This window comes from Malaclemys terrapin, chromosome 12, assembly GCF_027887155.1.
Source record: "Malaclemys terrapin pileata isolate rMalTer1 chromosome 12, rMalTer1.hap1, whole genome shotgun sequence".
Taxonomy (NCBI): Eukaryota; Metazoa; Chordata; order Testudines; family Emydidae; genus Malaclemys; species Malaclemys terrapin.
Window position 1 is genome coordinate 11,550,406 of NC_071516.1, and position 26,052 is coordinate 11,576,457.

General features: G+C 39.2%; 1 protein-coding gene across 3 annotated transcripts; it reads right to left on the reverse strand.

The window, feature by feature from the left end:
* Positions 1-986: 986 nt before the first annotated feature.
* Positions 987-26,052, reverse strand: STX16 (syntaxin 16). Of its 3 annotated transcripts, none has more exons than XM_054045562.1 (8): positions 25,535-26,052; positions 16,627-16,734; positions 15,669-15,809; positions 14,703-14,865; positions 13,414-13,505; positions 11,766-11,909; positions 10,898-10,978; positions 987-7,810 (listed from the first exon to the last, which is right to left on the reverse strand). In XM_054045562.1, the coding sequence occupies exons 1-8, from the start codon at positions 25,613-25,615 to the stop codon at positions 7,706-7,708; spliced, it is 915 nt and encodes a 304-aa protein (XP_053901537.1). In that variant the 5' UTR covers positions 25,616-26,052; the 3' UTR covers positions 987-7,705. The 3 variants fall into 3 exon arrangements, with proteins under 3 accessions (XP_053901537.1, XP_053901536.1, XP_053901538.1); XM_054045561.1 differs by having other exon boundaries at positions 25,481-26,052; XM_054045563.1 differs by lacking the exon at positions 25,535-26,052 and adding an exon at positions 20,686-20,892.

The following is a 26,052-nucleotide window of genomic DNA, read 5'->3' on the forward strand; positions in this document are numbered from 1 at the left end:
AAAGCCCTGGCTGGGAGGATTTAGTTGGGGATTGGTCCTACTTTGAGCAGGGGGTGGGACTAGATGACCTCCTGAGGTCCCTTCCAACCCTGATATTCTATGAAATGTTTCAAGCTGCCTCTAGGCCAAGCGACAGGCAGCAGCTCAGGATTTCAACTCCACCTGTATGAGGGGGAGAACGAGGGGAGAGGGAGAATATCGTGTTGGGATGTGTTTGGAAAGCAAGAGAAATGTGTGACCCACAGCTGGCTGGGGAGTGGTTGAGCTTTTGCACCCTTTGATCACAGGGTTAAAGAGGGGCCTTTCTCTGGAGAGAGGAGCACCAGTCAAGAAGGGGAAACGCTGTGGATGGTTTGATCATAAAGACAAACATCTATGACAGCCTGTGACCACAACCAGTGATCAGTTGGCACATTTGGGCTAAGGGCAGCTGGTGGCTCCAAGAACACCCAGCCCACAGGGTAGCTTGGGGGGGGGGGTCTGTGAGTGGATAGGATGCTGCCCAGGAACTGTGGGGCTTTGCTAGCAGGACTTAGGCCAGTTTAGTAAGTGAAGATAGAGTGATGGGGGAAGAAGAGAAACACATATCTATAGTGTACCTTCAAGAAAGAGAAGAATCATTTAGAGAGGAAGAAGGGTAACAAGACGGAAGCTAATATAAAGGAACATTTGGGCTAAATACACATTAAAACATTTCAGAGTAAAAACAGATTGTGGACTAGTTTCCTAAAGAAAGTGGAAAAGCTTCATTGCTTGGGATATTTAAATACAGGCTTGATAAAGCAATAGGAAACATGGCCTAGCAGAGGATGGCCTACATCAGGGGGGCTTCAGTTTTTCTATAGAGGGAGGGGATCTCCCTCCCTTTGAGCTAGGACACCCTTCCAACACTATCTTAAGGGCCGAGTGGTCCTGATTGTGGCCCCAGGCTGAGAAATCCTGAGCTAGATGATCTAACATGTTTTTGCATTTAATATCACTTTCAATAAATATACTAAGATTTTTTTAATGGTTTACTTATACATTACAAACAGTTCACAGAATGAAATGGAAGAAAATATACTGTACATAGTTGTTCAAAACATGAGATCCCTTGTGTTACACTCCACAGATTAAGGTAGTAATTCATATTTTGGAGAAATGAATGGAAGTTGTTAGCATTGATTCCAGCTACCATCCGCCTACAATTAAAAATACACACCCTTTATAAAAGGAAGAGCTCAAGTTACACATACTTGATGATTTTTTTTGATATCTTCTAACGGATAGAAACTGCAAATGGGGGGAAGTATAGCTGAGTGGTTTGAGCATTGGCCTGCTAAACCCAGGGTTGTGAATTCACTCCTTGAGGGGGCCATTTAGGGATCTGGAGCAAAAATCTGTCTGGGGATTGGTCCTGCTTTGAGCAGGGGGTTGGACTAGATGACCTCCTGAGGTCCCTTCCAACCCTGATATTCTACAATTCTAAAAGTGTTAATTTCATAGGTGGCTAATTATTAAATCTAAATGGAAAGCTGAATTTTCTTGTTTGCATTCACAAAACTATAACTAAGTATCAGACCTAAATTATGTTTATACAGGAGCATGCCAAAAACCACAGGAAATGGCCAAACTGTGTTTTAATTTACAGCATGTGGATTTACTAACAAGAAACAATGTTTTCCAAACTCCACTTTTAGTAGTAAACTAAAAGATGTTTAAACCAAACATATTGGGGTATATTTTCATCTCTGCATGTTTGGTCAGCCAGAGATAGACACGATAATCTACAAATGAGGTGGAGGGTCTACATATCAAAGAGGGAGTGGATTTATTTATGGTGGCAAAGCGAAATGTAAGTGCAAGTAAAGAGAAGACATTTAAAAAGGAAAAATTTAGGCTGAATACCAGGAAAAACTTCCTTGATCTTATTAGGCTGTGGGACAGCCTCCCAAAAGGAAATGGTGAAAGCCTCACTGTCTGAATCATTTAAAACTAGCCCGGATACAAGAAGTATATTGTAGAGAACAATCCTGCATTGCTAGGGAACGGACAGGATGACCTAATACAAAGGTTCAATCTTTAGCGAGATTACTGAGCCAGAGAACATACTCCATTAGGGATTCGATTCTATTCCAATACACATGGACAAACTATGGTGGGAGATAGGAGAAATAGGAATAAACAGCAGAATTTGAATTTAGACATTAAAGCAATCTACAATTGGAAAAGAACATTAGGTCATCTAATCCAAATCCCAGGATGTTAACATGCTCAGTAGGTAAGATCTGGAATGGGTAAAAAGCACTGATACTTAAGGCTCGATCCTATCTTCATTGAAATCAATTGCAAAGCTCGCCTTGACTTTAATAGTGCAGGATCAGGGTCTTAATCAAGGCACTGGACTGGCTGAGAGTCTAATCTCTTTCTGAAGCCTTGTCTATGCTATGAAAATTTCTTAAAATTCCCCCCCTTCCATTGGTTGCTAACAGGAGTGCATTTGCACTGGTGTTAAAAATGGTGAGAGCCCTAGCATAGACAACTAAATTCCATGGCCACAGCAATTTTTAACCTTGTGCCGGTTCAACAGCGTTTATGGAATCAAGCAACTGCTAAAGACTTAAATGATTACTTACAATTCAACACAGAGAAAACTGTACTGGGTTCCTTATTTTAAGTGTGTTTATTTTATAAATCCAAGTTTTGATCAATTTTATCTGGGGACAGGCACTATTTGGAGATCTAAATCAAGAAAACATTTTGATGAATGTGAAAAACATTCTTGGAGTTCAGGAAAATTACTATGCAAAGAAAGAAAAGTTATGTCCCCATGTTTACCCATCTGTCTGGAAAAAGGGGTGCTGAGCAGAAAAAGCCCTGACAATCTCTTAAGCAAGCACTGCTACTTGTCCCAATCTTTTACCAATGTTGTCTTACAATGAAACCATTAGGGATAAACAGAAGAGATCTCAAGTTTGCAAACCCCTTTGGAATGTACATATTTTACATTTAGTCTAGCTCAAAAACTAGGCTGTTAAACCCAAATTATGTTGCAAATCATTTGCTTTTTCTTCCTCTCCCCCCAAAACAATGTAATTTCTTCTAATTACAAATGGATAAATTACAATATACACAAAATCCCAGCTTTCCTCAACCACCTCATAAAGCTCTATTTTGACAAATAGAGCATAACTTTTCATTCTGATGCCTCATGCACTAACAAAGATACACTTTAAGGATCAGTTTGCATTAATAACTCTTTGCAGATTACACAGAACATGAGGGGGTTTTTTGGTAGATAAAAGTCTTTTAAAGTTTTCTTTAGCAAAATTGAAATTCTAACTGTTTGTCACCTCTTGTTTCTTAAGGTACTGTGCATGGCTGTACTGAAAGCCAGAAGGTTTGTAAAAGTTAAGCAAAACAGATAAAAATTAAAGTTTCATAACAGAGTGCATACAGCAAGTATCCAACATTTTCAGTATGTTATATCCTACATTAAAAAGCCACAGTGAACACTAAATCATTAGTCATCGTTCCACTGCTAATTAGGCCCTGAGGCCTACAAGTGGTGTTAATGCTTACATTGTGTGTTTTAAGGAGAACCATTACACATTTTCAGTTTTTAGAGAGGGGTCAAAGTGGCACCTAATGTCCTATTGACATTAGCTTACAAGTTTTCAAACATTTAATGAAGTTTGATTCTAGTAAGTCTGATTTACACTTACACGTACATTAGCTTTCCACATCAAGGACTGAATCCTAACACGTTCTCCCACTCTGCCCTTTGTGCCCACAGCAGATTCTGAACATATCCTGGGGCTCCACTACAGACAGGGAGGTGTCTGGAGACCAGGGAGAGGTGCACACCCCACGAGCCATCGAATACATTGCACTGGCTTTCTCCACAGCATGCAAGGGAGGTCAGGAGGAGGTCAATGGCATGGTCAATAGGTTGATGAGATTATGCTGATCCAATGGCCCAAATCCTCTGTGTAGGTGTAGCAGCTGCTGCTACAGCTCACGGACTGTTGTGGCTGTACAGATGCTCCACAGCCTAGGTTAGAAGGGTAATACCATCCGTTTTTAACCCCAGGGAGATTAAAGCCAGATTACTCCAGCCTTGCATAAACGACTATGCTTTGGCCCTGAATAAGTAACTAGGACGAATTATAATGAAATTCAGACATTTGGAATGATATAGGAAATAAAATCCTATCAAAGATCCTCTCTCTCAGAATACACCAGCTTCAACAATTTCTAGCTCATCATGAATTATGCTAGATGGTGCATCTGAGCTTATACTTGTCATTTGCACTGCGTATAAAATGTGCACCTCTATTTAAAATGTTCACATTTGCTAAATATTTTCTATCATTTTAGCACGGTTAGGCCATCCCTTCTATTTCACCAATACTTATAGATAATGCTGTTCCTTTCCTAATTTTGGCTACGTAAAATGTTCATGCTACATGAGATTTAGCATTAGTTAAAAAGAGCACTAATTTTCCAGGATCTTCTATGTCATTACTGCTTCCATTAAATTTGACAGACTACAAACACAAAATTAGTTTTGTTTAAGAACCATCAGTGTAAGTGCTTAATTGTTTTATTTTAGTATAAATATGTAAGAAAAATGAGTAACAATTAACCAATTAGTTTGGAAGTGTTGTTGTTTTATTATGTCTTTAAATTAATCAGCTAGGATAAAACAACAAAAGCACTGGTCAAGACAGAAATAAATAACATCTTAGAGTGAAAGTTGCAAATACAGTAAATTAAATTAAAGCAATGTTTACTGCTTCCCACCGTAGGATGCAGATAGCAGTAACACACTTAGGAGACAGTAGTTTTAGTCACAATCATCAAAAAGATCTATGCCAACACTGGGGAGCTGCACACCAGCTACAAAACTAAAGAATTTTATTCTACCTTTTACAAATTGTGTGTGTGTGTGTGTGTGTGTGTGTGTGTGTGTGTGTGTGTGTGTGTGTGTGTGTGTGTGTGTGTGTGTGTGTGTGTGTGTGTGAGAGAGAGAGAGAGAGAGAGAGAGAGAGAGATCTAGACTGGTAGTTTCTGGAGACCAAACGCCTCTTTACCCAGAAAACAAATAGTGGGAGTAGAAGCAGTGCATGGATTCCCACACTGTCCCACATTTCAAGGCCGGAGGATAGTCCAGTTTCATTGGCCTATCAGTTAAGATTTGCAAAGTGTGCCAATTAGTGCCAGTTTGTGAAACTGGCCTGAAACTATCATCTTATTCCACATAGGCCATGAATTATCCATCAGGTTGAAGTAACTAAAGGTTGTTACCAATGGGAACAGATTTCAACCAGTAACCTACAGGTGAATGGCTCCACAGATTCCATCACCAATCCAAAAAACCATCCAGCCACCCAACACATTTATTTTGCCCTATTCCCCATATCAAATAAGCATTTTCCAAGTATGAGCTCAGACCAAGGAATGAGGTATTCTGATGGGACACTTTGATCAGCAAGAACTCCATTAGTCCGCAGTTATCCTAAAAATGTCTGTAGTGTGTAACCCTGTGGGTCGTGGTGCTGCATGCAGGCAAACTACTTGCTCAGAATTCTATCCTATTTCATAAGATACTTTGTATTAGGTAGGGTTCTGCCCGCACAAAAATCAGTTACAACACTTAAATGAGCCGCCTCCCCATTAGTTTCCTATCATCTGCCTGATTCATAAAAGACAACAAATGTTTCTCCCAAGGGAGACTATTAATAAAAAGTGAAAATTAATCCAGTTCCAAGAAAGTTCCCTGGCACACTCATCTTGCAAAAGGCAGTAACTTAAGCACACGCTAGGGATTTCTCTCTTTAGCCTGCAATATCTTCAATAGCTTTAATAGAGAAAACACCAATTACCGTGACTAATCATTATGAAGGACCTCCATGTGTCTCCTCTGCCTTGCAGCCACTAACTGCAATTCTTCAGTGGCGGGGGAGGAGATTGGTGGGAGAGGGGAGGAGAGAATATCTACTTCATTACTGGACCTCTTTCCATCAGTCAATCTGTCTGGTTTGATTTGCCATACATGACACCTAGAGACTTGGAACTGACACTGAAGTATTCCAGCAAGTAAACAGATACCCTAAACACCCTAATGACTGAGGATCTTGTCAGACAAAGGAAAATCAATAGCTAGATAGCTAGAAATACTTTTTAAAGGGCCATATCTTAATATTATGTCTAAGTATTCCAAGGAAGATCCATGTATACCATCATTACTAGGGAAGTAGGGGTTGGTAGATGGCATACATGGCCCATTACAGGAAGAAAGCTGGCAAGAGTCTGTGTACTGATATATACAGAGGATCCCAATCCCCCATGTACAATTTTAGAATCATTATATTGTGTACCTGAGCTTCAGTGGCTTTGGGCATATCACTGCAAGAGTATGCAGACCATTGTACAAATCAGAACCGAAAGTGCCATTAGTACAAGCTATAGCCTCTTAGAGAAACCAAATATTCAATACAGAAAAGTCTTGTTAAAAATATTAAGGCAATGCCCCTATAATTGTGCAACACTTTGGACCATATTAAACCAAGATTTCTCTTCTCTCTCTCCCCTGACCGACAGCAAATTGTACTGCTGCAGAATCACTGCAAGCCAGAAATTTTGTACCAAAGTTCTGATGCATGCCCATACTAGTACATCATTTTAGTCATGAACACTGCATTTTAAACTTGTCCCCTTATGAAGACTGCAATACATATTGTACCCATATTGAAATACTTATTTAGGATGAGTGTATGGATAGATGTACTGTAAATATTTGGGACTACTTGTATGTGAAGACAGCCTACCATCCACTGTTGTGGGACACCTGATGGAGGGAAATAGATGAAGGATACAAGGGGCTAAAAGGAGAATTTCGTTTCTATTGCAGGATTAGCGCAAACCATTAAAATTATTGTAATGTAGCTGGCTGTGTTTAATATATAACCAAGAAATTTGCAATAGAAAATATCATGGCATGATCTTTTTGATGAGGAAAAATTATCCCTATGATTACTTAGGATTAGGAAGCTATTTTAATTAACTAAATGTGTTAAATTATACCAGTGATTAAGTCTTGTTATTTACACTTTTTAAGTACTACCCTGATAATTACTAATGATGCAAAATCTAAATTAAGATCACAGGGGTTGAATTATGCTCTGTTTTAAGAGGTTTCTTTTTTAATGGTCAATCCAAATATATTTTTTAAAAGTTTGGAGAAAAGTAGGTGAAATCAAACAGTTAGAATTTTGTGCATCTTTTAAGGCATCTAACCTCCAAATCATAGTCCCATAAAAACCTTTATAGTTTACAAAATTGCAAAATAAGACTACAAAGAACAGCACACTTTTTTGCATACAGTGAAATACTAATTATTGTACTTTCTTGTAAACGTCTACTCTTATTTTCCATATTTTTTTTAAATACTGCACAATATTCCAAATATGTTTGGATAAAGAACTGGATGACCAATTTGGTAGCATTATCAAGTGTCCTGACATTTTCTGTACAAGTTTTACAAACACCTCTGGTATCACCGAAGCATGTATTATGAAGAGTTCTACTGAAACATTGCACAGAATTTGTACCACTAGGGCTTATACATTCAAAGGCGACTTTCAGGAGTGCAGGTCCATCCATTCAGATTAGGAAAAATAATTACATACACACAAAAATAAGAAAATCATAGAACAGTTACCTAATGTGACTTTACACCAACAAGAACAACAATAAGTACAATTACTATTACAAATAAAATTAAAATGACAAGCATCTTCCGATTCTTCTTCTGATATTGCTCAGCCTATAGAAACAAAAGAAAGGTAGTTAGTATGTTGATTTCAGCACTGTGCAAAAGCAGATCCTGGCATGATCCATGTTTAGTACCTAGACACCTACAGTGTTTTTACGGTTATAACTTGACATTTCACATTATACTGTAAGGCAGCCATTTTGGGTATGTCTATGCTGCAATTAAACACCCGTGTCTGGCCTGTGTCAGCTGAGTCGGGCTTGGGCTGTGGGGTTGTATAAACGTGGTGCAGATGTTTGGGCTTGGGCTGGAGCCGGGACTCCGGGAACCTTCCCACTCATGGGCTGCAGCCCGAGCCCAAATGTCTACACAAGTTCACAGCCCCACAGACTGAGCCCTACAAACCCAACTTAGCTGACATGGGCCAGCCACGGTGCTTAATTGCAATGTAGACATGGCCTTATAACTCAATAACTCATGTCAGCATTGTACAGACTTCTTTGACTTGGTATCGATGTACTGAAGACAAGTATATGCTGAAACCCCATTTATCCACATTAGATTAATTCAGATAAGAGGGAAACTTCATGTCATAGAATTTGATCTCTTGTCAATTAAACAAAGTTTGGCTGTGCTTATCTTTAGTTCCGGGAAAAGCTGTATACCCTATAGGGTGCTGTGTAAAATATTACTTTACCTAAAATAGAGGCGGCACATCTGAAAGTGTAAGTGATAACTAAAATCAGAATTTTAGATTGTTTAGGTGCGGAAATTACCTAAATTGTGGACACAAATCAGGCAATTGTGCATACAAATGTCTCTAAATCAGGGTTTCTCAAACAGGGGTCGCCGCTTGTGTAGGGAAAGCCTCTGGCGGGCTGGGCTGGTTTGTTTACCTGCTCCGTCTGCAGGTCCGGCCAATGGCGGCTCCCACTGGCCACTGATCGCTGCTCCGGGCCAACGGGAGCTGCTGGAAGCGGCGGCCAGTACATCCCTCGGCCCACGCCGCTTCCAGCAGCTCCCATTGGCCCGGAGCAGCGATCAGTGGCCAGTGGGAGCCGCCATTGGCCGGACCTGCAGACGGAGCAGGTAAACAAACCAGCCCAGCCCGCCAGGGGCTTTCCCTACACAAGCGGCGACCCCTGTTTGAGACACCCTGCTCTAAGTAATAGAGCTGGTCAAAAATTCTTCAAACTCTTTTTTGGTATTATTTTAACAAAAGTGGTTTTTGAAGGAAATGAAATTTAAAAAAAAAAAAAGCTTCATTTCCTTTAAAATGTGTTTATTGATATAACAAATCAAAATGAAAATTTTGTTTTTAGTTTCTGAAATTGGAATTGAAAATTTTTCTTTTGATTTGGTTTTCAGTTTTCTACCCCCTTCTCTCCATTCCCCCACTGAGGGAAATAGAGGGGGGAACCACCCCCACCAAAAGAAGCCAAAACTAAATTTTTAAAATCAAAACCAAACAACGATTCTTGTTTTGATTTCTTAAATCAAAATAAACATCATGACAATTTTTGAAGAAAATGTAAAATGATGTTAGAAATTTTTCATGAGAAATGCTTAATAGGGCTGGTGAAGAAATGTTAACTAGCCACTTTCATATGCAATTATCTGATGTGCAGTCAACGTAATTGCACACCTAATTAGCCTGTAAATCTGGCCCTTAAAGTATCCCAAAACAATGGCTTGTGTAATTTTCATTTTGTTATGAGGGAGGAATATTTTAATACTATTAATGGCATCAGGTTTCCAAAGTAAATTAATGCAAATCAGTTGGTATACAGAGTTTCAAATAGCTTGATAGTTTGAAATAGCTGTGCACATTAAAGCAGAAAAGAAAACTAACATATGCCTTAAAGAAAAGAGATACCAATCGTATTGAAAATAGCAGGCACTCTCTGTTTTACAGTATCATGATAATTTGCATATATATTTCCTGTGACTGATTAGATTCCTACCAAGTGCTTGGCTACAGCACACATCTACAGAAAACAGTCAGTATAAAATGCATATTGCACTAAGGATCCAAGCTCTAATCAGTATACCACAAGGGACCTGTGGCAGGGTCACGAACGTGACTATATCTTTCCAGTTCCGATCATTTATTTATTTCTAGCCCATTTTGTGCAAACTGCTGGTCATTACTTTAATAATTATAGCCAGGGGATCAATGCCCTGTTTTCAGTGGTCACCAATTCATCTTTATACACAAGCAGAAAAAAGAAACTAGATAGCAATGCATTATGCTCTTCTCCAATGGCACTTTGCTGATGACAACGTATCAGAAATCTGCAATGATATGAGAAGACTGAGTTTGCAGTAAATAGACGTCCAAGTTTCCAAAATATAATGGGCCACTGAGATTCTGAGGTTGAGCCTAAACCTCTCATTCCATGTTTTTGCCAGCCATGGAAGGATTCAATTGAACAGAACAAAATTCTACATTTTTAAAAAAGAGGGAAAGAAAAGCCTTTTTGTATCATTTTGCTGGAATCCAAGCTTTTCAGCTACCTCAAAGCTAAGATGTCCAGAGCAGAAGCATAAGGTTGGACTAAAATCCTAGCTGATGCAGTAGAAAAAAGGAAAATATCCACGGTTAGCTCCACAAAAAGCAATGCCTGCGTATTAAACCCAGGACTCCAGGGACATTTGCAAACTTGGGCACCTAAAGTGAGGGATTTAAGTCCACGACGAGGGACCTAAGGAACTAGTCTTCTCTTCTGTGTAAGCTGCATGAGGCTCAGCTATTGGAAGTCAGGCCACCTGTATTTACGTGCTCAACTAGGGATTGGATGCCTACTGCCAGGAATCATGTTTGAAAATGGTTGCATCTGATGAAGTGGGTTTTTTACCCATGAAAACTTATGCCCAAATAAATCTGTTAGTCTTTAAGGTGCCACTAGACTCCTTGTTATGTTTGAAAATGTTACCCAGTAAAGTTCCTGGTAGAGTCAGATCATAGATTTCACTTGCTGTTGCATCCACAATTGCCACACAGCCATTGTACGTGACAGAAGAGGCACCAGTTATTTATTTTTTTTTTAATTTGGCCATGGTATTTGATGGATCTACTTAAAAATATTAGTATCATGTAACAAAGTGTATAGTATCTTAAACATCCTCTCTGTTTACCTTATGTAATTGTTTCAATCCCTCTTCGGTTTTTACACACGACTGCTCAACATTGTAGTCAATTCTGTCCAGAATTGTACCCTGAATAACAAACAACAGTTATAATGAGCATGAACCTGAACCTAAATAAATACTACAATTGTGACAATCAGTTACAATTAATAAGAGCGTGATAAATAGGGTTCACGGAAGATAACTGATGAACTATGCAGTCTTCAAAAAAAAAAAAAAAAAAAAAAAAAGAACAGGTCAAGAAAATAAAATGTTGTCTTTAAAGGAGTTCCTAGCTTGGTTGCCTAAATAATGGGACTGTTATACACCTCAAATTGTGCATGCTTTAACAGTGATCATTTCAGTTTTTAAATTATAAATGCAGATCCAGTTACTTGTAATGACCAAAAGTTTCTTGCAACTTTAACACTTTTTCATGATCCCGGAAACAATGTTGTACTCTTGGTTAGTTTTCTCAACCCCCAAATTCCTTGCACCATGGAAATGAACAGAAACAATGGGCATCCAAACCCTTTGGGTATGGGTATATCTACATAGCAACCGAGAGGGTGCTTCCCAGCACTGATACACAGACACACACTAGAAAAGGTTGCCAGAATTTTTTTAACATGGGCAAACATATTTTCCCCTAGCCTGGAAACCATTTTGGTGGCAGGGGGGAAAGGAAGAAGGGGGGAATATGCAAACTAGCTTGAGGCAGACACCAAGCATGGAATATTACAGCCCAAATGGTTGAAATTTGGCAAAGTTGTAAGAAATTGAAAAGAGGGTCTAACAGCGAGAAGTGTCAGGCAACCTTAACAACAGGCAGTGCTACCAGCTCTGTCTGTAGTGCTGATACCCTGGGTCCACATACCTGTTCCACTATCATTGATCCAAGGTCCCTAAATATTTCATTGAGATCAGAGATTGATTGTACAATCTGGCGGATTTCTCGTTCCCGCTCTTCCACCATTAATGAGTTTTGTTCCACCAATACTAACTGGTCATCTGTAAAACCCTGTAGAAATAGAAGATTTAAATGATGATTTAAACAGTAATAACATGGAACACTGGTAGCAATAAGTATAAAGTATTGTCATCCTAATGCCAGGGTCTCTTTGGAACTCCCATAGCAGCCACAGACATCATTGAGAAAAAAATCTTAGTGTGCAACTGTGCATTAAATATATAACAGATTTAGGGCTGCCACAAAAATAATTTGGATTGCCATCTGTATTTCTGGTAGAGATGATTTAAATCCAGCTATGCATAATTTAAAAAGAAGAAACTTGCACACCCAAAATAGGCTAGCAGTTAAAATGTCAGCAGGACATAAAAATCTGTTTGAAAGCAAGTTTGCCCCCATGTATAAAACCAAAGAAATGGCAAACATACATGTCAATGGTAGTAGGTATGGCCTAGCTACTCAATGCTCATTGTACAAAACATCTCATAAGGTCAACTGCTGTTAAAGTGTGTATACAACAGCAATGACTGTGTTTGCAGAATCCTTTTGTATTACAGACATTTCTATTTTTATCTCCCAAGGCCATTCACTACAAAGCACTGCTCATTTTCAGGCTCTCTTGTTTAGAGGTCAAGTGGAACACTACTTTTATTATGCTACTTGAAATACAGTCCACCACCTTTTCCACGAGTTTGCTGCTTAACCCTTTAGCATTGGAGGTTGTGGTGTTTTGCAGTGCCAACAAACAGAGGCATACTGAGAAACACTGACATAGCAGGGGTATGCAGTTCCCTGAAACACTGCTGTGGGTACTTGTAAGGGTTGCATCTGGCATGCGTGGTAACGCTAGAGATGTGTATTGTGTAATATACCAAGTAGGTGAGGTAAAGGTGAAGCATTAAATTGGACCCATTCTTCGTATCTATGCTCCATAAGGTCTGTGCAGAAAACTTCAACTTCTTTGTCAAGCGGAAATAGAGTCACAGGGATCACGCCTAATGATTGCACATTGCCAACATCCAATTGAAGCTACCATCCTGCCAGCTGATGACAATTCTCTTCAGAACCCCTGCATGTGCCCTGGGAAGATGGAGTGAGGGGTGACAATGCTGCCTCTGCAGAGCTCCTAGTCCCTATCAGGGGAATGAGAGTTTGATTACTGAACTCATGTCTCCCACACGGCAAAAATCAAAGCTAATCCCAACTTCCTAACATTATGAATGACAATCTGTGCTCTTCCTTTTCCCCCAAAATGTATGGTATGGTACGTATTACTAAACATATCTTAGTGATGTCATATCAGAACAGAAAAATACTTTTTTTAAATTAAAGTCTTTAAAACCCCCCACTCATTTACAATAGTGCTATTAGGAAAACACTAAGACAACTGGCAAGATGGAACTCCCATGTGGTTTGATGCATACATCAGACACAATCTGATTTTTTGATTAATTCTCATGATTCTCCTATTTAAGACCACAGTAAAAAAAAAAAAAAAAAAAAAAAAAAAAAACCCCACTCGCCAATAAACTTCACTTAATACCTACTAACTTACCCTATCATAAAGAGTACTGTCCTCTCCATCATCCATAAGCGGGACTGACGTATCGAAGAAATGCTTGGATCTTTCTTCTCGATTCTTCATGCCTGTAAAAAGAGGAAAGCTGTGGTTGAGTATAATATTTAGATGCAGAAAGTCACTCAGGTCCACTATTACCGTTTTGAAATACAACATTCTGAATGTTAATGTACTTTAGTTGAAATAAGATTTTTCCAGAAGCTTCAGGAGGACACAAGAGATGTGCAGGAGAGGGAAACTTATGTATGCAGAGCAATATCACGCCATTAGCCAGATTTTCCTAAGTGACAGGCACTGAATTTTAATCGGCATATACAGATTGCTATTTACAAAGCATGACCAACTTTGACTACACAAGATTCTGATTAGATCAACAACTCTTAATCATCATGTTCCATGAACTTCAAGTAATTCAGCATGCTCTAACATTCAGCATATCAAATTTAAAGTAATTTAAAGGTTTGTTTTTTTGTTGCCCCATCTTTAAAAAATTATTTTATTTCTTTTTGCAGAAAAGCACATTATTAGGATTGAGCAAAGCTAGAGGTGATGAGTAAATACAGATTCTAAGGTGATGTGGGCTGCAAAGTACCTACGTAGATACATGCACTATGTCTCTCACAGGGCGGCAGTTTTCAGTATGTCACCCTGGAAGTTATTTTCTAACAAAGAAATCCTCTCAGTTGCATGTCTTCTCCTAGTCATGATCCCAAACCTTACCTGTGGCAACTATAGTGCTGTGCTACAGGGTGAAGAGATATTAGGTCAACATTAAGTGGACAAGATAAAAATAAGTTGGTGAATTTGCGTAGTTACAGAATTTTGGACACTGCACATTATATATGTGGTATATTCCACACAACATTTTGCATCTGTGTTCTCTCTCCTCTATGGCTATTGGACATTAACATTTATTAGCAATCAATCTCCACTTGTTGCCTGTACATAAGACTTCACTCATATATATACCTCATATTTGTACTTGTATCAAGACCACACTAAGTATATTAACTTATTTTATAAATAAGACCAAAGAGGCACAGTTAAGTGGTTTGAGCACAGGACTTAGAGCCAGGAATTCCTGAATTCCACTACTAGCTCTTTGTGATCTTGGACAAGTCACTTAACCTCTCTGTGCTTCTGTTTCCCCAATCCAGAAAATGGGGATACCACCTTCACAGCACAAATGGAATAGGGCGAGGGTATTTGTTCAATACTTTGCAGACAGAAGGCACTGAGTACTATATGTCTTTGCAGATGCTTACGTTTGAGATAGTCAGACTGTGCATGCCTAAAGTTGGTGGATAGGTCCTGAAGCGACTGTGCTAAGCAAGACACTATGTTTCTGAGAACACGTTCTTCTTGTTCTGTACAATTACGTGACCTGCTCTGCAAGGCCTGGACTGCTCTCTGGCACCTGTGAAATAGCTGAAAAAATAATTCCCATTAGTCAAAGAATAGTAAGACATTTTAATTATCACATGGCTCAAATGCTGAATGAATGACTGTAATACTTTAACATAAGGATTTTTAAAGAAAAGTAAAGTACACTGATGTCCAGGCTGTCATTTAAATGGATATAAAAACACAGCACTCAGATGAAGACTAAAATCCAAACAACTTTGCAGCTAAATGTAAATGAAAGTTTTCTGTAAGCTAGATTTTGTAACTGATTAAAGAATTTGTGATTAAGCAAGTTATGATATTTACTTTGTGAATAAAAAAGGCATTCAAGAGAGCATGCTGGTTGCAGAATATTTACTCCATTAGAAAGTAATTACTTTTGTTCAGAATGGAGGTTGCATATTAGTAATATTATTTTATATTTTATAACTCCTTTACAAACATGAATTACTTGAGCCTCACAATCCTACAGCAAGGGGGTTAACATCTATATTACAGATGGGTAAACTGAGGCACAGAGCAAGTAAGTGACTTGTCATCATAGAGTCAGTCATAGAGTATAAGGCCAGAAGAGACCACCAGATCATCCAGTCTGACCTCCGGTATATCACAGGCCACCACCACCCAGGATCTCAGTGACATAGTGGAAGAACTAGGCACAGAACCCCAAAGTTCTGGCTTCCTGTTCTAGCCACAAGAGCGCACTGATTATCAAATGTGAACTTTATTTCAAATAAGTCAGTGCCACACCAGGATAGAGCAAAGTAAAACTGTGGTTTCGGAACTGAACATAATTAACATCTTCTCTGAAAATATTTCATCTGCACCTGTGTGATCTCTTGGGTAGTAATTTCTATTGCATGTTCTTCTTCGCTGCTATCATCCAAAGTAGGTCTGTTTAAATATTTGTCGTGAAGACTGGCTAATTCTTTCATCTTCTGTTTAATCCTGCTGATATCATCCTGAATCTAAAAGAAATGGAGAAAGGACAGTAATGCCACAAAGGAAAAGATTCTGACAAATATCAGATAAATTAAGTCTATGTAAAGACATAATTAACAGAAGCGTGTACTGCAGAAAAATAGGCCAAATATTTTAAGCCAAAATGTACAAAGTTGGCCTCTGAGGTTTGGTCTGTGACCTTGTTGCTCTTTTGACATTTTAACTTAGTATAAACCTCCACCAGTACCCACTGGATGGGACTATGGTACTTTCAAAGATATAACTCCACTGGACTGGACCATAATATAGTCAAAGGATCATTCAAATTATATAAAAAACTAATAGTAAAATCAAAAATGTAAATGTAGAAGGGAATATGAAAAATCCAGATGGCACCTACACCCATATCACATGGTGTTATAATACAAACCAAACATAATGGTTTAAATTCAAGGGCATAATTTCAAATTGGCTTCTACCAATACAACTGTAAGGTCATAAGCCAGATGTTTGCAAGCAGTGTCTTGTGCTTGTAACAGCTGAATACCCATTTTTGTGCACACGATTTTTTTTGTATACAGAAAAGGACGTGATTGTAAATGTTGTGAGTACATTTTTAGAGGCCTTTTTGAAATCTGTACTAGTAGGTTCACTTTTTGGTCCGTGTTTCTTGCATTATGCATGTAAAACAGCATTAGAATTTACAAAAAGACTTTACTTCAACTAACTCCTTTGTAAATTACTATTACAATAAACCTTATTGCATTAGTGTTGTCACAGCTATTTTCCCAATAAAATCCTCGCACAAGAAACTACACCCAACAATAACATGCAAGTACTTACTTCTCCCACTCCATCAACCCATTTGGGAGGTAGCCGCTTTGTTACATAAACTGCTGCTTCGGGATCTAAACTGATCCCTGATACTAGTGCCATGCGATCATCAGCAAGCTATGAAGGGGAAAAGCAACAAATTTAAAGACAGAAACCGATGTCTATTCAGATTATAGACATCCAATTCAGGTATTCGTAATCACTGTAACTGCAACCTCGCTTAAAAAAGGTCATCTTAACAGAGTAGTTAATGCACTCCATGTACAGTTTACTCATTTGTGATGGATGTTCATTTCCTGGCTTGTTTCTCACACATTAATTAGCAATGTCCTTGTGTCCTGCCAGGACTCGGGAGATAGAATCCACTCTGCAACTAGTGGGCAGCCACACATTTTCCTCTCTGCTTCGAAGTTGGGACTCAGGAAGCCCTTGAGCTGGAGTAAGGGAAGTGGCCTCACTCTATGTGAGAGCTTGTTGCCACTGGATCCTCATATTGGCCACATTTCTCTACAGATCAGGGCTAGCCAAAAGTTTCAAATTTCATTTCAAGGACTTAATTTTAAAAAATTATATATACGTATATTTATATTGTTTTGTAGTCTAAAACAATAGTAGGAGATTTCCAAATAACCAAAGATCATGTTTATTAACTCCCTTTGAAGCTAAGAAAAGAAAGTTTTCTATATTCTCAGTCTCCAGTGAGTTCTTTCACATAAATACTGTATTTGATTCATTCGGAATCTCAGATACTAGGGGGACACGGGCTAGCTAAGTACCTCCTAGACCAATATATTTAATAAATGATCACGTGTAAGGTCTTCTAGAATTGATATGAAGAAAACCTGGAGGATCCAAATTAGGATGATCAGCAAGTTGGGACAGCACACTGAGGGCATGGAGGATAGGAATACTTTTCCAAGAAGCCTTACAGATTCCCAAGAGGTGGAGAGTAGGGCAGAGCCCATATGTGACTTCCCCCTGGTCCAGAGCAATGTTGGAGGTGGCAGGGGGAGGGAAGAAACCCACTCTTGCTTCCACAGATTAAGAACCCAAGTATGTTCCCCCACTATACGTTCTCAAGAGAGGAGAAGCAACACCTGTGGGCAGGCTACATACACCCCCCACCCCCCCCCGGGGAGCTCCAAATGACTCTTATTGGCACCTTCTGAGCCTTGGAAACCAGTGACATCAAGACATCTACTCCATACTTGAATAAAATATCTTCTGAGGGGAGGAACCTTTGAAGTTTTGGTGGCCTCCCAGCCTCAGATGGGGAGGGACCCCCTTATCTCAGGGTATTGGGGGGATAGTTTAAAAAAAATACTAATAATGGTAGGTAGAGGAGCAGTCTGGAAGAGGCAGGGGAGAAAGCAAAAATAAATAAAACTGTATACAACTAGGCAGTGTGCCCAGAGTCACCTTATTTGGGGTAGGAGAATTTTAATAAAACCTGAGGGGCTATGTTTTTAGGAGGCATGTTTACAATAACAAAGCTAGTACACATGATCTATACCTGTGCAATAATAAGCCAACGTAAATACATGTTACCCCTATCCTCCCTTCCCTACTCCCTTCTGCATGTTGCACTCACGTGTTGCATCTTGTCTACTTAGGCCCCAATCCTGCAGAGATCTGCAACAGCAAACACCTGAATCCGTGCAGGGCCCCACTGACATCAACAAGGGTCTGCCTGCATGGAGCTCACTGCAACATCAGGGGCTTAGATTGTATGTATACTTGTATTTGTACAGCGCCTAGCACAACTGGGCCTTGATCCTAATTAAGGCCTCTGGGAGTAACCATAAAATAAGCAAGTAATAATAAGTAGCGATCCTGGCAAGGAAATAAATAACCACACAAGCGAAGCTGCCAACAGAAATGCTTTTAGAAGGAAATAACCTCAAAACCATTTTGTATGTACCGGTAATTACAGTGACTCTCATAGTGAAAGCAAGCCTTTAAAAAGTGGCCCGCTAACATCATAGTATGTTCTCTAGAACAGCACACATACAAAGAGGGAAAACATCCTGTGTATATCACAATTCATAGGAGTCACATAATTTGAATGATAGAAGATGTTTTAATAGGTGTCATGATATAGAGTTTAATGTTATTGGAAGCTGAAGTACACTGATTTATTTACAGCAGAGTTGTAAGTTTTAAAATGAGGGTGCAGTACATTCTGAGGAGAGTTAGATAGTATACTTGAAAACAGAGCACAGATTTCTATTAAAAGATAGCATGGCTGCAACCAGATTTGAAAAGTTGAAAGGTTTTAAGGGAAAGAGAGAGAGAACTAATCACAAAGATTATCTGCAGAGTTGCAAATGCTTACAGTAAGTGTGCAGGAGCCTTATTTTCCAAATCTTACTGTTAGGTGTAGGTAAAAAAATTTTCACTTCACCCTCAAGAGGCATCTAATAAAGCCTTAAAATAAAACAAAGAAGCTAAAAAGAGCATAACATCTTTGCTCAGTCTGGCAAAGATTAAAGGCCCAGTTCTGATGTCAGATATGCCGATGCATTATATGCTGTTATAGGATTTGACATAATTAATGATGAAATACACTTGTTTATCCTCAATCAGAATTGTGTCCTTAAGGTGTGGAGTGGGTGGAAGGAAGATGTCCATTTATTTCTTTACCCTAGCAATCTCTTAGTGCCCTCCCTGCCACTCCTTTTTACCCACCAAAGCTAACAACAGAAGAATCTCAAACTGATTTAGACACATAGAACAAGGTAGTTTATCTGGATCTGTTCTTTTTGCTGAGTTAGCTGCTGTAACCTTCAGTATATTTTATTTTTTTTATATGCGATTGAAATAACTTGTAATTAAAAAGGGAAATGAACACAGTATGTAGTAAGGCTCATTACAGTTCTTTACAAACAAGGAAACTCTGAGGTAAGGCCAATAGTACAATAAACAACAACATAAACCACTTAATAATCCTACAGCACTTTCCTTCTGAGTACCTCAGAAAGAAAACTTTAACAAACCCTCACAAATCCCTTGAAGTAGTATCCTAATATAACTGATGGGTAAACAGAGGCACTAAGAGGTTAAATGACTTGTCCACAGAAAATTTATGGCAGAGCTAGAAACGAGACCTAAGTCTCCTGACGCCCAGTCCTGTGATCTAGCCACTAGACCCATACTTTCTAACTTAATTCACTCAGCCTCCTCTCATTCCCACTGAAGTACTGCTGCAACGCACTGCTCCAGCTACAAACAGAACCACTCCGCTTCTTTATAGGACATTGAACGAATAATAAAATGGATTTATTTTATAATTAAATAAAGCAGCATGAATGGTCTCTGATGATGGACCGGTACTTTATATTAAGAAAAAGCTACTGAAGTACGTTTTCTTCAGTTCAGTTTGTTTGGGTTGCATTTTGAAGTAGGTTGCTGTGCCTATACAGATGGATTATACGTGATTGCGAAGGCAAGATTTTTCAAAATGTCATGTAAACCGAAGATGTCATATTAGAGAAATCCCACTAATGCTACTTTGTGTAAGCAGATGGCAATATGTATATTTTGTAGCTGTGCCGACAATCAAAAGCTGTGCAAATTAATTGTTTCTAGTGTATAATGCTTTTCTAATTTAAAAGCTTAAGCTTTGAAGATCTGATGATAATAAGGATACTCCCCCAAAGGCCCTGTTGCTGCAAACATTACTGGGCACACTGCTTAGTCCATTGAAACCTAAGGGACTACTCTCAGAAATAAGCCCTATGCCTGCAATAGTTTACAAAAGCAGGAATAACATTTAATGGTTTCACTGTATAAAGTTTTTATATATAGTGTGTACAAAGTAAATCTGGACAATTTTATGTAAGTATATAGTAATACTGTAATGCGACTACCCTGAACATCAAAATGTCTCACAAAAGCTCTCCTTCACATTAATGAAAAAGCTGCCTCATCCTTGTATTGTGAAAAAACCATCAGTGATCTCACACTGTTAAATCTCAAAAATTAACAGTAAAAAGAAATGAGTGTTCTAACTAATCATCATCTATACTGGATGCACCAGGGTGGAACAAAACATAAAAAAAATAATACCTCATCCAGCTCCTGATATGATTTGTTGATTCCATCAGCCCCATCCATTTAGGGACAGCAAAAGGTAAAAGAGAGAGAGAGACATAGGACAGAGATAGGGTACAGTCAGTTGAGAAAATACTGAAGCTTTATTTTTTTAAAATTGACAATTTACCAAAACAAACCAAAGAGGCTCTTAAAACAGTAATGGCTAATAAAATACAGCATTCTCAATGTATCTACATAAGCATTTAGCCTGGTGCACAAAAGCACATTTTTCTTTAAAAGTTATTTCAGTTAAACTGGTAAACAGGAACACAATTTTTGTTTAAAAAAATAATCAAGAAACAGTCAAGAAATTGATTTAAATGCAATATATGATTTCAAATACCAACTATCAGATAGAAGAATTGCTGTGTAAAACATGTTTAATGTGAGCTGTAACAGTTGAATGTAGCAAGGATTATGTGTCCAGGATATTCAAAACCCAGCATACATTTTGACACATTCAATTCAAGAAAGAGATTGGAGGACCTGTATGCATTTTGGTTTGATATTTTTATTAGGCAAAGCTTAAAAAATTGACTCAAGACACACATTTACTGATAAGCATCCCACTCACCTTAAGAGGACACAGTGAAAGGCAAAAAAAGCCACACCCAAACACCAAAAGATGCAAGAGCTAGTTTAGTAAACTCTAGTTATCAAATAATGTTATTGTCCTTATAGTTGAAAAGCATATAAAAGACTAGCAACTACAATATATTTGCAACTTTACCAGTGTAACCACTGTGTTATCTTTGTACTGTATGGTGTATGAATAGGAGGCCAGAAGAATCATTGAAAAATAAATAAAGCAAACGTTACTTTTAAAGCAAGACAAAATGCTACAGAGGTAAAAAGGTGTCTCATGCTACACTTACATACCTCTTATATTTACATACTCCGCTTTCTCCGCTTTCGAAATAAAAAGTAATTTAGGAATGCTAAGTATTCAAACTTTGCCTGAGTATTTAAAATTTCAGTTGCATTGATTCAATGACTGTCAGTATCAGAAGGCTGAACTATTCTAATGCAGAATAAAAAAAGTTCACTTTTTACAGCAATTTCTAGTACTCATGAAGGGTGGTAGATCAACAACCCTGGAACCTGTTTATCCCAAAACAAGGTAAGACAAGGTAGTGACAATTAGGCTTTGTCAACCTGCCATTGTGCTTCAACCCTGCTCTGGAGGCACCATGTTAGGGAGGAAAAGGCAATTTGCATAGATGCTATACTGCTAGGTGTAGTGATAGGCACCCCAGATATATATGACAGATAGCTCGGTCTATACAGTTTTTGGCTTTCTTGCTGAGACAAACGTGGATTTAACTAAGGGTACGTCTATACTTACCTCCGGGTTCGGCGGTAAGCAATCGATCTTCTGGCATCGATTTATCGCATCTTGTCTAGACGCGATAAATCGATCCCGGAAGTGCTCGCCGTCAACACCGGTACTCCTGCTCCGCGAGAGGAGTACGCGGAGCCAATGGGGGAGCCTGCCTGCCGCGTGTGGACCCGTGGTAAGTACCTTGTAGTTCGAACTAAGATATTTCGACTTCAGCTACATTATTCACGTAGCTGAAGTTGTGTATCTTAGTTCGAACTGGGGGGTTAGTGTGGACCAGCCCTAAGTAGCAATTATGGAACAGACAGCTGTCCACTAGGAACTAGGTCCAATTAATAATTCATTTCACACAGGACAACAAGGAGACATGAAGCTTTTCAATCTCTGCCAGTATTGGTTGCATTTACACCAGCACTTGACAAAATAGCTTTTTATTCCATCAATGCTAGTAAAAAGGCTTTGAAAATATAAAGCTGTAAACAAGTGCTAAGTATTACTAACCCATTACCCTTTCAATGGAAACTGAATTTGATTGGTTAGTTGCTTCTACACCTGTTTTTATGATCAGTAACATTTCTAGGTAAATATTAAAACTTTAGAATGTCTAAAAAAATCCTGGCGATTTAACAACCTCTAATTACAATCTGGACAAATAAAATTTTAGAAAAGCCAAATAGAGTGCCAAAATAAAGTACATTTAAAATATATTACTAGGTGTGACCTTTACTATTCTATAAATGTAATTTCATTAGGAGCTTGTACAAAGATAGGTGGAATAAAGCTAATCGTGAACAAAGATTAGTCAACGGCAGCTCCCAGGTTAAAATGGAATTTATAGCAGTAAGTACTGTTTCTCCTTACAGAAAATGCACTAATGAAAAGTAACAGAGAAAGAAAGGAGGACCTATATGTTTACTGGAGGCTTTTCTAAATAAATGAGAAGATTGACTTAAAAGTGGAAATGGACAGAGACAATTCTATACTAATGTAGTTTCAGTTACCAGCCAGAAATCTACTTGGCTGGGCTGTCAAATGGGCTGCTTCGTTACTTACTGAAATAAAATTTTTAAAACTCAATTCAAATTGGGCCTGTTTATATACATTTACAAAAGCCTCTCTCTCTCGATAATTATTTCATAAGTGATTTCAAAGTAACACTGGAATCTGAAGTTTTCCCTCATAGTCTGACTAGACCAAAATTTACAAACAGCCACAGGTATAGTTTGTCCTCTTGCACTTAAGGATTATGCTTGGTGGTATCTGCACTATGTATTATAACCACTTTGCAATAGAATACAAACAACAAAAGCTATAAAAACCGTCAGAGAAGAAAGAGGAAACAAACAATAAGATATTAAGGAGAAAAATGGAAGGGCTTCTCCTTTCATATTTAAAACATCCAAATTAGAACTACAGCATATATACAATAACTTGCTGTATGTTTAAATTACCAATGGAGAGAATACACTCCAAGCCCCAACCCTGCAAACTGATGTACAAGGGTGGACTCCTGTGCCTGCAGAGTCCAATTAGCTTCTACATTTGCTATTATACTATGAAGTATTTTCAAGTAGCTGAAATAATATTTAGCTGAAAAAATGTACAGAGTTTTGTATGCTGGATTTTTGCATACTTAGCTATATATATAGCAGTGGAATGTGGCTTTATTAAAACAAGCAATTAAATTTCAGAATGGAAAAATAGCAAAGCTAATTCCTACCAGGGAAAGAAAAATTGAATGACTAATACATAACTAAACATGTCAAATCACTTATGGCCCTGATCTCACCTGCAGATGTGCTAATGAGCACATCTGTGCCTGCATGGTGGCTTGCTCTAATTGCATCTTCTTGCAGGAATGGTAGCTATAACATAGACTTTATACAATGGGTCCAATTTTGAGATCCTTCATTAAGGATTCAACAGGGGCTTTGCCTGTGAGAGTCAGTATTGGACCCTGTATGCATATGTACATGTTCTTTAAAACAAGGAAGAATCAAACTATGAACTAAAAGTGTAACTGGATTCAGACTGACATGAAGATATAAAAAACTGAGTGGCCGCAAATGGTTTTAAAACTAGAAAATGTTGATTTCATTATTGCTTTTGCTTAAATTGTTTCCTTGCTTTTTTCATCCCTCTATGTACAACTGGAAAATAGATGTTTGCATTCACTAAGATAACAGAGCTAGTTGCTTTGGAAGTTCAAAGTCCTAATAAAATTCAGCTTCTAGATTGCTTTTGGGTGACAAATTCCCTAAAGGGAATGGTGTAATTTTTTGGGGTAGGTTAAAAGAGAGGCAAACAAGCACTGCCTGTGTGGACAATTATAAGCCATCCTACTTCCTTTTTCCCTACACTTTCACTAAGTGTCATTATGTGATGGTATTTTCAGAATTTGGAGATTGAATCATGGTAAATTTGGAATGCATTTATTGATTGAACAACTTCTACAAGAAACAACAAAAAGATCCGTCAGTTCTAGGACGCCATGTTACATGAGCTTCAAAAGGCATTCATGCATTGCATTTTAACAAATTTATGACACCATGCTACCAATGGGATGGGATAGCTCAGTGGTTTGAGCATTGGCCTGCTAAACCCAGGGTTCTGAGTTCAATCCTTGAAGGAGCCATTTAGAGACCTGGGGCAAAAATCTGTTTGGGGATTGGCTCTGCTTTGAGCAGGGGGTTGCACTAGATGACCTCCTGAGGGCCCTTCCAACCCTTGTATTCTATATGCCTATTTTTTCCTTAAAATATCAGATACACATTGAAGAGAGCACAGTCATTCATTTTACTTCAGAAAAGGGGGGAAAAAAGAGATACCAGCAACTTGTCTCAAAATAAGAAAAGGTTAAAACAATGGTGCTAAACTTCATTATAAGTTTTAACAGTGCCCACAACAAAGTGAGAAGAAGAGATCAGAATGAAAAGATAGCTTTGTTCCTTTCACCTGGGAAGGGAGGTGGGGTTGGGAGAAAAAGGAGAGACGACAACTTAATGTCTAATAATAATGTGAAGATATTTAAATAATAATAAAGATTATTATTTATGGAGCAAACAGTCAAGATCAATATGATAGGACAGATCTATTCTATTCATTTTACATGAGGAGAGGACAGTGGGAGGGAGAGGTAGTGTTAGAAGTGTGGGACAAATGGAAGGTGGGAGATGGGGGAAAAGTGTAAGGGGGAAGGAAATAGTAAGAGGAAAGGAGATAGGGAGGAGGGGAAATATAGGGGGAGGAGAAGGGTAGCAGGGGGAGTTTTGGGGGGAAGGTGAGGCGAAGGGGTTTACTAGGGGCAGAGGAGATGGGGTGAAGAGAGGAGGAAGGAGGAGACAAGGACACTTGCTGTCTGACTGTCCTAAGCAAATGGCATTAGAGCAGCAAGTGTGGGATACAGTAGGACGAAGGGAGGAGACTCACCGCAGCAGCCATGCTACGTGAATTCAGAGGGCTGGAGGAGCTGTAACTACTCACTTGCTCGGCCAGCAGCTGCCGGTTTTGGATCGCGTTGTTCCGCAACAACAAGAACGCGTCTGTTAAACGCCGGGTGGCCATGGCTCTACTTCTAGGGCCCCCCTGGACTCCCCGCAGAGCTGTCACGGGACCCCTCGGCACCCCCGGGGGTCCCAGCCCCGAGCCTTCAAGCGCCCTCCCTGCACTGCCAGGGGTCCCCGGATTCCTCGACCCCCCTTCGGCCTGCACGGGACACCCCGAACCCCCCAATGGCTTCTCTATCTAAGGACTCCCCGGTCAGGCTTGTGCCCTGAGCATCGCAGCCCCAGGGAGCCCCTGAGCCTCCCCCGCTGTCCCCAGGCGCCTGGCTCTCCTAGGCCTGGGGCTCCCGCTCTAGCTCAGCCCAGGCACCCCGGGGCGGTTACAGCGCCAGTCCCCGGCGGCTCCTTCCCGCCGCTCACAGGGACCAAGGAGCGGGAACGAGCCCCGACTCCCTGCGGCAGCCCCCGGCTTCATCCAGCCTTCCTCCCCGGATCTGA

Excerpts from the sequence above, each read along its gene's own strand:
- STX16 (XM_054045561.1), bottom strand. The coding sequence starts at position 25,615 with ATGGCCACCCGGCGTTTAACAGACGCGTTCTTGTTGTTGCGGAACAAC. Across the intron at positions 16,735-25,480 it reads CACGTAGCATGGCTGCTGCG|CTTGCTGATGATCGCATGGC; the intron begins GTGAGTCTCCTC and ends TCCCCTTCATAG. Across the intron at positions 13,506-14,702 it reads ACAGTCTGACTATCTCAAAC|GCATGAAGAATCGAGAAGAA; the intron begins GTAAGCATCTGC and ends CTCTTTTTACAG.